Here is a 16,097-nt window from a genome sequence, read left to right as displayed (position 1 = left end):
GGCAGGTTCACAAACCCTGGCCCCACAGGCACCTGAGGGTTACAGGAACGTGAACCTTAGGGAGGCCACTCACCCGGCTGTGAAGCGATCACCCTGGCCTGCAGCTGGCAATGGCAAAGCTGGACCTGGCTTAGGGGCCAGTATCGGTGAGGGGGCACATTTGAAGTGCACAACTATTTAACTATGAACGATTAATAAAATTCACATGAAGTATTAAACTGTCATTTAAAATTACTGTATTATGCTGGAACAAGACCTGAATAATATTATAAAATACACTAAAACTTAATCTATAATATCAAATAATTGACTTTCCAATAGAAGTACATTTTCTTTGGTAGCCCTGAAAGCTCTCAGTGCGGCCTGTGGTAGGCTTTGAGTTTGGCATGCCTGGCCCAGAATAAGGCTTCATGGTAGTGATGATGGGGCTTTGTCCCAGGTGATTGATTTTTTTTTTTCTTTTTTAATGGCATTATTTTTGCAATCTTCATCCAGATTAATGCATTGTGAGGCTGTTCTTGCGATGTATTTCACTTATCCCAAAATTGTGCTTAAGCCTAACTTTCATTTTTATCTTAACTGGCGGTTCACCAGAATTTCGGGTGCAGGATTGCTACAGAGAGTTGTTTCTATTTTGGGACTGTCCTGGAACAGTAGTAAGGCTCCCATGTAGCATGATTCAGTGCTTGGCTGGCAGAGAAAACAAGATGACTATTTTGTGATAGATTAGTATGTGTATGGAGAAGATTGGTTATTATGGGGTTATTATGATTAGTATGTGTATGGAGAAGATTGGTTCTTCCAAGGCCAGAATTAGTCATTTTAGAAGCCAGGTACCTTTTTAAAAAAAATCTCACCTGGAATCCTTTCCTCTTTTATACAAATGGGATGAAGAAGTGGCTCCAGGCTGCAGCCTCAGGCTTTACTCTCTGGCAGACACTGAGGCCAACTATCCTGTGGGAAAGATCAAGGCGAAATGTTTGGTGCCACTGCAGTGCTTGCTTAGTGTCGATCATCACTATTTAAAAAAAAAAACAAACAAAAAATGCTGCCTGTGTAAACCATTGACTGACTTACGCAAGTGAGTTGCGTGAGATCTTAACAGAGATCTCAATTATTTGTGCATTTTTTTCACATTTGATATTTGGGGGAGCAGCATACATTCTACTTAACTTGATTCACTTCACCTACTGGTCCTAGTAGTGTCAGATAACACCTCTTTTCCTTCCTTCATCCTTGCCACTCCCTCCCTTGCGAAAGAAACCCTGGATTTTAACTTTCTACTCTTATAAGCCATGTCTACACGTGCACGCTACTTCGAAGTAGCGGCACTAACTTCGAAATAGCGCCCGTCACGGCTACACGTGTTGGGCGCTATTTCGAAGTTGAAATCGACGTTAGGCGGCGAGACGTCGAAGTCGCTAACCCCATGAGGGGATGGGAATAGCGCCCTACTTCGACGTTCAACGTCGAAGTAGGGACCGTGTAGTCGTTGCGCATCCCGCAACATCGAAATAGCGGGGTCCGCCATGGCGGCCATCAGCTGAGGGGTTGAGAGATGCTCTCTCTCCAGCCCCTGTGGGGCTCTATGGTCACCGTGTGCAGCAGCCCTTAGCCCAGGGCTTCTGGCTGCTGCTGCGGCAGCTGGGGATCCATGCTGCATGCACAGGGTCTGCAACCAGTTGTCGGCTCTGTGGATCTTGTGTTGTTTAGTGCAACTGTGTCTGGGAGGGGCCCTTTAAGGGAGCAGCTTGCTGTTGAGTCTGCCCTGTGACCCTGTCTGCAGCTGTGCCTGGCACCCTTATTTTGATGTGTGCTACTTTGGCGTGTAGACATTCCCTCGCAGCGCCTATTTCGATGTGGTGCTGCGCAACGTCGATGTTCAACATCGACGTTGCCAGCCCTGGAGGACGTGTAGACGTTATTCATTGAAATAGCCTATTTTGATGTCGCCACATCAAAATAGGCTACTTCGATGTAGGCTTCACGTGTAGACGTAGCCATAATGTGAAGAAGTGGGCCTTACTCATGAAAGCTCATTACCTAATAAGTTAGTCTTTAAGGTGCTACAGGATGGCTTGTTGTTTGTGAAGCTACAGCCTAACACAGCTACGCCAGGTCTTGCATCCATACAAGAGCGCACACTGCACATTTGTGTTGAAGGTCCACAGTTTTGTTTTTGCAGATGTTATTTGTGAACTCCTTGTGGGACAAAGAGTCTTGAATGCAACTGTTGCTTTCCTTATTCTGGCATAGATATCATTATCTGTTCCTCCTCCTATGTCCATAATACTCCCCAGATAGATGAACTGCTCCACATCTGCCAGCTCATCCCCTCCCAGTGTGATGGTGGTGGTGTTGGACTGGTTGATCCTCCTTGTTTTGATCTTTCCCTTGTGAATGCTCAGTCCAGTCACTGAGGCAGTTTTGTCTAGTGTTGTGACCTTTTCTTCCGTGCTTTCATGCCTGTGTGAAAGAAGGGTGACATCGTCAGCAAAATCGATGTCCTCTAGCTGTTTGAGAAGTGTCCACTGGACGCCCCGTTGATGGCCATCTGCTGTCCTGCTCATAATCCAGTCCACTGTGATGTACTGACACAAAAAAAGCACTGCTTCAGAAAACTGAGCTCTTGCTTCGAAAGACTTGGGTGATTATGCCATAAGTATATGGGATCTGGAAAGAACCACAAGGAGCTGTATGACCAGGAATCAAGCTAAAATGTGTGTGGAAAATTGGTCTCAAACAAAGGTGCTTAGCTCTTCGTTCATGTCCCAGATTAAACTGACATGGCTGTAGCACAGTTGAGGGCTCTGTACGGTGTAGCTCAAGTGACTGTGAATGGCCATGGAATCCAAACGTTACCATAATCTCTTGTTTGTGTTCCCTTTGAGAGCCAATCAAAGTGGTCCCTTTTGCCCTGCTTCTCAAAGCTGTGCAGGGCTAAAGTGGAACACGTGAAGACCAAACTGCCTGATGTGCAGTAAATGGGCTGGAATCTTTAATCTCACCTGAGCCCACTTGGTGAAGTCATGCTTGTACCTATTTCCGCTCCCTTCTCCTTCTCTTCCCCACCAGCTCCCTTTTACAAAAAGGAAAAAAACAACCCCAGGCAGGAAGATAGGGTAGGCTAGCAGAGATAAGAAGATCAGGCTGCTGCAGTAAAAAACTTCTGCATGGTCCCTGGAGCAAAAGGTGTTTTCTTGTGGTCACTTGGCTCTGCCACTTTGCAGAAGACCCTGTGCCCAACGTATTTTTATTTTTTTTAAAACACTGCATTGTTTTATCTACCTCTTTGCCAGTGCTTGTATTGTCGGTAAACGATCCTAGGTTCTCGCTTCAGTGCCAACTGCACCAGTGAAATATCAGCCAGATGACTGTACCGTATGACTTCTAGAAAAAACTCCCTCTGTGAGCTTGTATAGGGTCTACAGCCCCCACAGTGGGCAGAAGCAACAGGAGTGTGGGAAGGGTCCTTTCTTTGCCAACAAGCACAATTGCCAGTCATGGAGGTGGGCAGCCCTGTCTGCTACCAATGGGGAAACAAGACTTGCTGTAAAAGGAGTGAAGGAAGAGGAGACAAAGTTCTGGGAAAGCAAAGGGGCAACAACCCTGCGCCAGACTGGCTCCAGAAACATGGCCAAAGAGACCGGTGTCGATTTTTGCCACATGTGTGAAGACATGTTAAAATCTCTCTGGGCTCAGCTATCGACCCTGGTAGTTCACGCGGATGCATAGAGTAAGGGACATTGACATGACATTGTCCTGATCTACCCCAGGGAACAAAGTCAATCGTGATAACATTGATTCTAGCTGCCAAATGGCATGGCTAGCGTTGCGTATCTGGGATTGACTTTGAACCCTAGTGTAGACCAGACCTCAGATAAGCATGCGTGGTAACCTTTGAGAAGTTACTTATGGCTTCGCACTGGCCCCAGGCTCTGTGGGAGATCTGCCTCACCCCACTCCTCATGAGGGAAGTCTAAGGTGTATATAGTGGACTGATACACCTCCACTGTGAAAGGTGCCTGGTGGTGGAATCTCTCAGGCAGCAGATGGGAGAGCTACAAGAGGAGGTGGCTAGGTTGAGGAGTATCTGAATCCATGAACAATTCCTGGACAGTATTCATGTGGAGACAGCTGAGGTAGACTTCCCAGTACACAGGACTGCAGACCCACCACTGGTGGAGGAGGAGATGGCTCAGGGTGGAGTCTGGCAGCTGGTTACTTCTGGCAGTAGGCAGTGTTCCACCCCTGCTCCCAACCCTCCCACCATGGTACTAGAAAACCGTCATGCTGTACTTGATACAGGAGACAAGGAATTGCCCCGTACAGCAGAGGAGAAGCCTCGTACCCCCTAGGCTGGGACGTCATCTGCCACCACTGTGAAGAGGAAACATAGAGTGGTGGTGGTTAACGATTCTCTTTTGAGGGGGACAGAGGCGCCCATCTGTCACTCTGACGTTTCATCTCGGGAGGTATGCTGCCTGCCGGGGGCCCGTATCCGAGACATTACAGAGGTGTTGTTGAGGATTATCCAGCCTGCTGACTACTACCCCATGCTACTCATCCATGTGGACACTAATAATACTGCGAGGTGTGGCACTGAGCGAATCGAGTGACTACAGGGCTCTGGGAGTACGGGTGAAGGAGTTTGGGGTGCAGGTGGTATTCTCTTCTGTCCTCCCTGTCAAAGGTAGGGGCCCAGGACAGGTGCATCCTGGAGGTGAATGCCTGGCTGCGTAAATGGTGTCGCCAGGAGGGCTTTGGCTTCCTTGACCACGGGATGCTGTTGGCATTCACCTTTCGAGGAGAGGGAAGACCCTGTTCGGACGCAGACTGGCTAACCTAGTGAGGAGGTCTTTAAACTAGGTTCAACGGGGACAGGGGAGCAAAGCCCACAGGTAAGTAGAGAAGATGGAGACCTGGGAGATAAGTCAGAAATGGGAGGGAGCATGGGCTATAATGGCAGGGAAAAAGAAGGGTCAGGGCAAAATTGGGAGGCAAGATCAAATCAATATCTTCGATGCCTATATACAAATGCAAGAAGTATGGGTAATAAGCAGGAAGAACTGGAAGTGCTAATACATAAATTCAGCTGTGACGTTGGCATCACAGAAACTTGGTGGGATAATACACATGATTGTAATGTTGGTATGGAAGGGTACAGCTTGCTCAGGAAGGATAGACAGGGGAAAAAGGAGGAGGTGTTGCCTTATATTAAAAATGTATGCAGTTGGACTGAGGTGGAGATGGACATAGAAAACGGATGTGTTGAGAGCCTCTGGATTAAGCAAAAAAGGGTAAAAAACAAGGGTGATGTCCTGTTAGGAGTCTACTACAGACCACCTACCCAGGTGGAAGAGGTTGATGAGGCTTTTTTTTTTGTTTTTTTGGTTTTTTTTTTAAAACTAACAAAATCGCCCAGGATTTGGTGATGATGGGGGACTTCAACTATTCAGATATATGTTGGGAAACTAACACAGCAACACACAGACTATTCAATAAGTTCTTGGACTGCATTGGAGACAACTTTTTATTTCAGAGGGTTGAAAAACCTACTGGGGGAAAGCTGTCCTAGATTTGATTTTAACAAATAGGGAGGAACTGATTGAGAACCTGAGTGTAAGGCAGCTTGGGTGAAAGTGATCATGAAATCATAGAGTTCACAATTTTAAGGAAGGGTAGAAAGGCGAACAGCAAAATAGAGACAGTGGATTTCAGGAAGGCAGATTTTGGTAAACTCAGAGAGCTGGTAGGTAGGGTCACGTGGGAAGCAAGACTGAGAGGAAAAACAACGGAAGAGAGTTGGCAGTTTTTCAAAGGGACATTAGTAAGGGCCCAAAAGCAAGCTATCCCATTGTGTAGGAAAGATAGAAAACATGGCAAAAGACCGCCATGGCTTAACCAGGAGATCTTGCATGATCTCAAAATAAAAAAGGAATTGTATAAAAAATGGAAAATAGGACAAATTACAAAGGATGAATGTAGGCAAACAACACAGGAATGCAGGGGCAAGATTAGAAAGGCAAAGGCACAAAATGAGCTCAAATTAGCTACAGGCATAAAGGGAAACAAGAAGACTTTTTATAAATACATTAAAAGCAAGAGGAAGACCGAGGATAGGGTAGGCCCATTGCTCAGTGAGGAGGGAGAAACGGTAACAGGAAACTTGGAAATGGCAGAGATGATCAATGACTTCTTTGTTTCAGTCTTCACTGAAAAGTCTGAAGAAGGAATGTGTAACATAGTGAATGCTAGTGGGAAAGGGGTAGGTTTAGAAAATAAAATAAAAAAATAACAAGTTAAAAATCACTTAGGAAAGTTAGTTGCCTGCAAGTCACCAAGGCCTGATGAAATGCATCTGAGAATACTCAAGGAGCTGATGGAGGAGGTATCTCAGCCACTAGCTGTCATCTTTGGAAAATCATGGGAGACAGAACAGATCCCAGAAAGACTGGAAAAAGGCAAATATAGTGCCCATCTATAAAAATGGGAATAAGAACAATGCAGGAAACAACAGACTGGTCAGGTTAAGTTCTGTGCCAGGAAAGATTATGGAACAAGTAATTAAGGAAACCATCTGCAAACACTTGGAAGGTAGTAAGCTGATAGGGAACAGCCAGCATGGATTTGCAAAGAACAAATCATGTCAAACCAATCTGATAGCTTTCTTTGATAGGATAACGAGCCTTGTGGATAAGGGAGAAGCAGTGGAAGTGGTATACCTAGACTTTAGTAAGGCGTTTTGATACCATCTCGCATGATATTCTTATCAATAAACTAGACAAATACAACTTAGATGGGGTGAGTATAAGGTGGGTGCAAAACTGGCTGGATAACCATACTCAGAGAGTTGTTATTAATGGTTCTCAATCCTGCTGGAAAGGTATAACAAGTGGGGTTCTGCAGGGGTCTGTATTGGGACCGGTTCTGTTCAATATCTTTATCAACGATTTAGATATTGGCATAGAAAGTACTCCTATTAAGTTTGCAGATGATACCAAGCTGGGAGGTGTTGCAACTGCTTTGGAGGATAGGGTCAAAATTCAAAATGACCTTGACAAATTGGAGAAATGGCTTGAAGTAAACAGGATGACGTTATTAAAGGCAAATGCAAAGTGCTCCTCTTAGGAAGGAACAATCAGTTTCACACACACAGAATGGGAAGCAACTGTCTAGGAAGGAGTATGGCAGAAAGGGATCTGGGGGTTATAGTGGACAAAAAGTTGAATATGAGTCAACAGTGTGATGCTGTTGCAAAAAAGCAAACATGATTCTGGGATGCATTAACAGGTGTGTTGCGAACAAGACACGAGAAGTCATTCTTCCGCTCTACTCTGTGCCGGTTAGGCCTGAGTTGGAGTATTGTGTCGAATTCTGAGCACCACATGTTAAGAAAGATGTGGAGAAATTGGAAAGGGTCCAGAAAAGAACAACGAGAATGATCAAAGGTCTAGAGAACATGAGCTATGAAGAAAGGCTGAAAGAATTGGGCTTGTTTAGGATGGAAAAAAGAAGGTTAAGTGGGGACATGATAGCAGTTTGAAGATGTCTAAAAGGGTGTCATAAGGAGGAGGGAGAAAACTTGTTCTTCTTGGCCTCTGAGGATAGAACAAGAAGCGATGGGCTTAAACTTCAGCAAGGGAGGTTTAGGTTGGACATTAAGATAAAGTTCCTAACTGTCAGGGTGGTCAAACAGTGGAATAAATTGCCAAGGGAGGTTGTAGAATCTCCATCTCTGGAGATATTTAAGAACAGGTTAGATAAATATCTATCGGGGATGTTTAGATAGTACTTGGTCCTGCCATGAGGGCAGGGGGCTGGACTCAATGACTTCTCAGGGTCCCTTCCAGTCATAGCTTTCTATGATTCTGTGATAGTCCAAGTCTAGTGAAGGCAGCCATATTAGAGAGGCTAGGCAAAAAAGCCTACGGCCTGCTCTGTTGCATTACCCCCAGGACAGTTCTGTATCTGCCATTGCTGCTCTTGTTAGCTGGGGACTGCTTTGATGTGGGGCACCAGAATTGAGAAAAGGGAAACTTTCTCCTGTGTCTCACTCTGCTTGTGTCTGGGCAGTATAAATGGGGGGGGGGGGCAGGGGTTTCTGACTGAAATCCACATGGTCAGGAGTTGTGTGTGTGGGAGCACGAAGGGTTATGTGCTGCAAACGTTGGGGGAGGGAAGGGGGCAAGTGCCCCGCCTCTCACACTTTGTGGGACTCTGGGTGAGGCGTGGGGTTCAGGGGAGCAGGGGTCGGGGGCCCAGTCTATGCTCTTCCAGCTGCCAGCCAGTCACTCAGGAGAGGGTCTTGAGGCAAGGGATAGAATTGCCCTCCACACTCACCAGTGGGGAGAAGAGGGGCAACGTGGCTGGGAACCATGCGAGCAGAGTGTGCTGGGACCAGGTCACTCTGCTTCCTGCTGCCACTCAGTGGTAAGTGCAGGGTTGGGCCTGAAGCCTGCTGCTAGCGCCAAGTCTGTCTGCTAGTGCCCTGGTCATGTCACTGGTGGGGGGGGGAGGAGGCAAGGAGGGGGAGCATCAGGTGGGGTGGAGGAAAGGGGGGGCAGTGGAAGTGGGCCCTCCCCTGGAGTAGAGTTGATGTGGGAAGGAGTCACAGGGAGGATGTTCACGTGGTTGGTGCTGCCTCCCCCTCCATGTCCCTCCCCAGTAGTTGCCACTGCAGATGGGTGAGAGATGAGGCAGCAGGTAAGAGAAGAGGCTGGGCTGGAGCAATGCCAACTGTGATCGGAGAATGACCTGAGAAAAAAGTATTTGCAATCACATGATTCTTTCCCTTCAGAACCTCGACAGAACCCAAGACTCCTGAGCCCCAGTGTTTGTTTGTCAGGGGGTTCCACAAATACTTACTGGCAACAGACGGTTTTATTCTCCTTTAGTGTTGGTTCATAGGTGATGATGGCTTACTACTGCTAGTGAATACTTCTATAGTTCAGGCGGCAGAGGTCTGCGCGTGGGATCTAAGGTTCCCAGATTTGCTGATGACCCAGGTGAGGGTCAAAATGGTTACAGGTGATAGAACTTGCTTTTCAGTTGGTTTAAAACAAACTGATCAACCTAGAAAATTACATTTTGAAACAAACAGCACAAAGACACTGCGTTAAAATAACTTTTTATTATCCACGTTCTACATTCCTAAGAAACTAAGAATTAGGTGGAATGTGCAATGTTAATCTGCTCCCACTGTGTGCATTGTGATACAATTTTTAATTATATGGTCACAAATCCTTGTTTTCCTGCAAGATCTTTGTTTGGTTTTGCACATTTTAGTGCAATAGGTAATATGAAATTCTTTGTGTCAAAGGGTATAGCTCCCATCCTGTGTGCAAGTCCCTCACACTCCACCTAGTAGGGAATTGGGGTGTTGGCATAAGCATTGGGATGGAGTTACTGGCATGACTAGCAGCCTTTGTGTCTGCTTTTCCTGCCTCTGAGTGTCCAGTGTGCTAGATATTCCTTTCTTCCCCTTAAATCATGTTATTTCATGAGGAGGAAAAAGAAACATAATTTGGGGCATCAGTGAGCTGAGCCCAAGCTAATAATTTGAACTGTATTCCATCTGATAAGTTGCATGGCCTGAGCCATTTTTCACAATTTGTTTTAAAGCTGGTGAGATGAATCTCTTCTGGATTCGTTCCAAGTTTTCTGCTGGGAACACTTTATATCTGGACTCTGCCGTACTCAGGGTTGGGAAGGGGAGGGAGCCAATAACCCTCAGATAGCAAACCACCTCTTTCACTTGCAGTTAGATTTTTTTGAAAAAGATGAAGTTCTCCTCTGGAATTCCACAATGTCATCATTGTTTTTTATAAAAGAGTGGATAACATTGACAAACATGATTATGCAGGGTGGCTTTAGATCAACTTGTTTTGTGATCATAAGTGAACCATAACAGGAGCCAGGGTGATTAGCCTTGCCATGCGTATGTCCTGCCGGTAATGCAATAACTGATGAGTGAACCCCAGAGCCTGTGCAGATTCAAATGAAACCAGGTTTCAGTAATTAGGTGGTTCCTGAACACTGTTCTATTTGAGGGCTGTGGTGTCCGTATGCCAGAGCCACCAGGACATGAAGTGTAGCAGATTGTACAGAATAGAGAGGATGGCTGCAGTGGTGCAACATGGGGAGATGACATTTCCCACCATGCAGTGCTCCATGTTGATCCAATCAGACAGGGGTGAGTGGCTCCAATATGTCTCTATCACTGTGCTGTGGTTTCTTGTCTCCATGTCTCTTCCTCACCTTTTAAAAGGACACTGCCAAGATAAAAAGAGTGCTAAAAATATCCCTTACGAGGGTGCCCATCCCTCCTGTTCTAACCCGTACAGTTCCATATTCCTGTCCTCTTGTGGGTCTCCCACACTTTTTTTTTTGTTTTTTTTCCTTTAAATGGACAAATTGTCCCATGTTTTCTGCTCTCCTGCTGGTCAGTTAGCAGTCAGTATAGCCCCAGCCATGTCTTGTTTGCAGCCAGCTGGTGAATGGGAAGGTGGAGGAGAGAGCTTGTGTTTGCCTCAGGCTGGGTGGAGAGGAGGGAAGAGGCAGAGCAGCCCTGTGTATGTGAAGAAGGCTGGGTGGGGGGGTGTTGGGGTGTCCCCTAAAGCAGGGCTCTCAGTGGGGTTCTGCAAGCCTTTTGAGCCTGAACCCCAGTGCTCCCCAGGTGGCTGAAGCCTCAATCCACAGCACACCCTCTCCCGGGGCTGAAGCCCTAATTTCTGGCATCTCCCCATTGATGCTGTAGCTGGGAGTTGTGGGGCTGAATGCCCAAGGCCTGGCAACCCTCACGGGACTGAAGGCAGGAGTTGCAGGGCTGAAACGCCTATCCCAGCTTCCTATTGTCTTGACCAGGGCTGAAGCCCTGATCTCCAGCAAGACCCCCAGGGCTGAAGCCCTGATCACCAGCGCCCTTCCCTCATCCCCTGAGCCATCCCTGGCCATACACAGCTCTGAGTTATCCTTTCCTTGACCCCGAGCCACTCCTCTGCTCACACACAGCCCTGAGCTACCTGCCTATCCTCACACAGCCCTAGCTGTCCATCTTTGTGCACCCCAGCCCTGTTCCCTGAGCTATCCACTGGCTCGCACAGTCCCCATCTACCCTCTCCCAGTCCCCAGGCTACTCCTCTGCCTGCACCTGGAGCTGTTTTTAAGCTTTTCTTAGATGAACTCCTTTCTCTCTCTCTCTCTCATGTGCGCACACGCTCGCACACATACACACACACAAGATACAGGCTTTGTGACCTGCTGAGGTGAGTCAGTGTTAGAAGTGGGCACTGCCATATGGAGCTGACTTGAGCCCTGGTGGCCCTGCCACCTATAACTGAGCCCTTCATCCTCAACCCAGACCCCTTTGGCTCCCTCTTCCCTCACTAAGCCCTGGAATTTTTACAATATGTGGGGAGAGAGGAGCAACTGCATAGCTTTGATTGCCATTGAACATTGAACTTGACTTTGAGCAATTATACCAGGGGTCCCATATTCACCATAAGGAAATATGGTCTCCCTATCTGTCTTACCTACTTGGATGTTTAAAACCAAACTTAAAAAGAAAAATTATCATCGCTCTTTGCTGCTGATGTTTTAGTTTTTGGTTTTTACCTGATTTGGACAGTGACCCTGGCTTGATCCATTTCACTTTCTAATCTGTTTTTTACTGTGCTTGCATCTGGGGTCTTAGCCCTGCAGGAACAGGTCTTAATCCAAAGCAAAACTTCTTTCCATGGTGCTCTAAGATGCTTTTTTCTGACCAACAGCTGTGAAGCAGCTAAGATGTTGTCAGTGACCAAGGGGCAAGCATTTTGATTCAGATGCTCAAACAATTTTCACTTCCAGTCAGGTGCAGCCATAAGAGAGTTGCTAACTGGGCAGAGAACAGAGAGAGTTGTCCAGTGATTGGCTGGCAGGATGCCTGGATTCTATCCATAACTCAGCTTCTGGCTCCTTTTTTTGATCTTGGGCAAATTACTGATCATACATATGCCCACCTGGTAGGGTGGTACTTAACCATGGCCTAAAGCTATCAGAATTCGATGGTAACTCATTGAAAGGATGTGTCTGTTAAGTATTTAATTGGCTAAACAGCAAAGTCTGCAGACTACTTTCATTTATTTTATTTCGTTTGTTCGTTTTGAAGTAACTTTTTACCCTTCCCCTTTCACAGGCATGGCGTTGGCACAGCGTCAGGTCACTGTTCAGGAGGGCCCTCTCTACCGCACAGAAGGCTCCCACATCACCATCTGGTGCAAGGTCAGCGGCTACCAGGGTCCCTCAGAGCAGAATTTCCAGTGGTCCATTTACCTGCCATCTGCTCCAGAGCGGGAAGTGCAGATTATCAGCACCATGGATCCCTCTTTCCCTTACGCCATCTACACCCAGCGCGTGCGGAGTGGGGAGATCTATGTAGAGCGGGTACAAGGGGACTCATCTCTGCTGCACATCACGGAGCTGCAGGACCGAGATGCTGGCGAGTACGAATGCCACACGCCCACCACTGATGAGAGGTACTTCGGGAGCTACAGCGCTAAGATGAAACTGATGGGTAAGGTGTTTGTTTTATCACCGTCATCTGGAACACAGATCACTAAGCATTGGCTTCATCCTGCGTTGACTGTACTAGAGTCAGTAAGGCCTTATGTGGTGTGTACCAAAATGCTTGTGTAAGGAAAAAATACAAAAGAAGAATATTGTGTAAATTAGAAGAATATAGTGTAAATTATAGGACACAACAAAGAGAGTATAAGAGAAAAAAATTTTAAGTCTTCATAAGAGAACAGAAACCAAAAGGTGCAGGCGATGGGGAAAAGGCATTTCAAATCTTGGCTGAAAGCAGGACATAGAGTTGATTTATGTGCAGAAAATCAGAAACCTGTTCCAGCTGTCAGCTCAGAGACGAGAGCGTTCATGGCAAAAGGGCAAGATGGTGTGTCAGGGAAAAGAGGAGGGCAGCTGGATAAGCGTAAAGGAGATCAGACAATAAGGTTCATGAGGTCTGAAACAAAGAGGGAAATGTGCAATGAATGCTAAAATGAACAAGAGGTGGGATGAGCTTCCTGTGGGGAGGATATGGGGGGTTGTCTTTTCCTTTGTACTTGGCAAATTGGAAAGAGATGCCCTGTTTTGACTTTCTCCTAGCACCTGTCAGAGAGAGGATCTCTGAGTTGTTCTAAAACTTTTAATTAAAGCCTCGATACATCTTTGTCAGGTTTCGGTCTCTGTTATCCCAGTTTTACAAGTGAGGGAGCTGGGGCATAGAGATTATGCCTTGAGTGAGGTGTTTCATTGAAACTAAAATAGAGCTAAAATAGAGACTACAGAATGGCTGACTCTGAGTGCCATGGTATGATCCTGTCACTGAGCTTCCCGCTTTTAGGGTAAGTGACAAGGATAACAACTGTTATGGCTGCTGTGGGTAGAGATGTGAGCTATTCTCACCCACCCTGGAATGCATGGGTTTGTTGCTGGAACAGGTGGCATGATGTACTCTGTTAAGGAACATAAGTAGGACCCTGCCCAACTCACAGCCATACAAAATATATCCTGGACTTTGAAATCTGCCCTTGTGCATGCTTTTACCCTATATTATGCAGATTTCATGGGAGAAGGCCAGTGTTTCTCAAATTGTAGGTCATGACCCTAAAGGAAGTTGCAGGTGGGGATTACAAGGTTATCACCCTTCTGCACTGTTTGCAGAGCTGGGCGGCTGGAGCATGGTGGTTGTAATGTTGGCTAGGTGTCCAGCTCTGAAGGCAGCACCCAGCCACCAGGAGTACAGAAGTAAGGGTGGCAATGCCATGCCTCTGTCACCCTTACTTTTGTGCTGTTGTGTTCAGTGCTGGTTGCTCAGAGAGTGGCAGCTCTTGACTAAGGGCCCAGCTCTGCCAACAGCAGGGTAGAAGTAAGAGTAGCAGTGCCAGTCCCCACTTCCCTCCCCAGTAACCTTGTGGCCATCACACAGCTCCATTTTGACTCAGGACCTCTTCAATTACAGCACATGAAATTTCAGATTCCAGGAGCTGAAATCATGGAATTGACCATTTTTAAAATCCTAGGCTCTTCTAGTGACATTTCAAGATGGTGATTCTCATGACCATTATCCCAGCACTGGACAAAGAAGACTAGCTTTCAGCTCTTGACCTACAGGACACCTATTTCCACATCATAATCCACCTGGCACACAGATACTTTCTTTGTTTTGCAGTGGGGTCCTGTCACTACCAATACTGGGTCCTCCTTCCATTTGGGCTCTCAACTGCACCCAGGGTGTTCTCCAAGACTCCGGCGGTCATGGCTGCCCACCTACAACATCACGGGTAATTATTTTCCCATATCTGGATGATTTGTCTCATAAAAGGGTCCTCATTTCTGGCGGCGCTTCACATGTCAGCGATGACCACAGCTTCATTTTCCCCATAAACTATGAGAAGTCCATGCTTTGATCCACAGAGTTCATTGGGGCCCACATAAACACTACCATTGCCAGGGCCACTCTTCCTGTTCAGATTCCAGGCCCTCCACAACCTCATTCTGGTGGTGTGCCTGTCTCCCACCATCACAGTGCGCGTGTGCCTGAAGCTGCTGGGTCACATGGCTGCCACCACCACTTACGTGGTCAAGCCGGCCAGACTGCACATGCCAGGGATCCGCTGTTCAAATCAGTAGCCGTTCCTCCACGTGTTCTTGCCTCCCTTCAGTGGTGGACATGTCTGGACAATGTTCCACCAACCACCCCCATCTATTACCTTTACCATGGATGTCCCCTTATGGAATGGGGGCCCATTTGGGTTGCCCAATAGTCCAGGGCAAATGATACTTCACAAAACTAGTACTCCACATAAAGGCACCTCACATGCAGAACCGTCAACATCCTGATAGACAATACCATGTTCAGGTATTATATCAACCGTCAGGACGGGGTTCGGTCCCTGTCCCTGTCCACAGAAGCCATAACATTGTGGACCTGGTCCCTTCAGCACCACATCACGTTGGTCGCCAGATATCTCCCCGGGGTACTGAATGTCACCATGGATGGCCCCAGTCACTCGTTCAGCAATCACCATGAGTGGGAGATCCAGTACAGTGGCCCTCGATCATGTGCTCCAGCTTTGGGGCCAGCCGTGCATAGACCTGCTTATGATCCAAGTCAACGGAGAGTGCCATCAGTGCTGTTCCAGAGCGGGTCTGGGGCAGTGTTCCCCCAGAGACGCTTTCTCCATCAAATGGGATGCTCTCTGCGTGTTTCCTCCCCTTCTCTTGATTCACAGGCTTCTGATCAAGGTCAGACTGGATCGGGCTTGCCTCATCCTGATAGCCTGGCAAGTCCAAGAGAAACTGGGTAGCCTTACCTCTACAGCCTGTTGGTGGTGACGCCGTATCACTTTCCTCCTTGCCACAATGTTCCGTCTCAGAACTTCAGTCACACCCTTCACCCTAATCCACTCAGACTGCCCTTCTGTGCATGGCTCCTACATGGTTCCAGGATACTGAAATCACATGCTGTGAGGGGGTGAAAAGGGTTCTCGTTAACAGCAGATGGGAGTCCACCCACAAGTCCTACCTCTGCAAGTGGGTGCAATTCTCTGTGGTTGGGCGCTAATCACTCTATGCCTCCTCACACTGTGCTCCTTTCTGTCCTCCTTGACTACCTGCTGTGCCTGTGTGAGTCAGGCCTAGCCCTCAGTACTGTCAGGGTCCATGCTGAAGTGTTGGCGCATTCCACGGGGTGGAGGATAGGGTTTCCTTCCTCGCCCATCCTATCATCAAAAGGTTTTTCACAGGTCTGCAAAACATTTTTCCATCAGTACATCCTCCAGTCCCTATCTGGGACCTTAACCATGTACTTAACTGCCTCATGAAGTTGCCCTTTGAACCCCTGGCAATGCGTTCCTGGCTCCATCTGCTGATGAAGATCCTGTTTTTAGTCACCATCACACCAGCCAGGAGGCTCAGGGAGCTTGCTGCTGTAATGGCTGAACCTCCTTATACGGTGTTTACCTCGGATAGAGTCACTCTTTGCCCTCATCCGGAGTTCCTCTCTAAGGTTCCCTCTCCATTTAATATCAGCAAACCTATCCACTTACCTG

General features: G+C 47.2%; 1 protein-coding gene across 3 annotated transcripts in view; it reads left to right on the top strand.

Moving 5' to 3' along the window:
• Positions 1–16,097, top strand: part of IGSF3 (immunoglobulin superfamily member 3) — a 185,352-nt gene that overhangs the window by 37,932 nt on the left and 131,323 nt on the right. For 2 of the 3 annotated variants that reach the window (XM_074997972.1, XM_074997982.1), the window contains one exon: positions 12,179–12,556. The exons of the other annotated variant lie outside the window; for it this stretch is intronic. In XM_074997972.1, the coding sequence (XP_074854073.1) occupies positions 12,179–12,556 (378 nt within the window). The remainder of the gene's footprint in view (positions 1–12,178; positions 12,557–16,097) is intronic. 3 annotated transcript variants of the gene reach the window in all.

Source organism: Carettochelys insculpta, chromosome 1 (genome assembly GCF_033958435.1).
Source record: "Carettochelys insculpta isolate YL-2023 chromosome 1, ASM3395843v1, whole genome shotgun sequence".
In the NCBI taxonomy this organism is placed as follows: domain Eukaryota; kingdom Metazoa; phylum Chordata; order Testudines; family Carettochelyidae; genus Carettochelys; species Carettochelys insculpta.
This window is presented reverse-complemented; position numbering and strand designations above follow the sequence as displayed.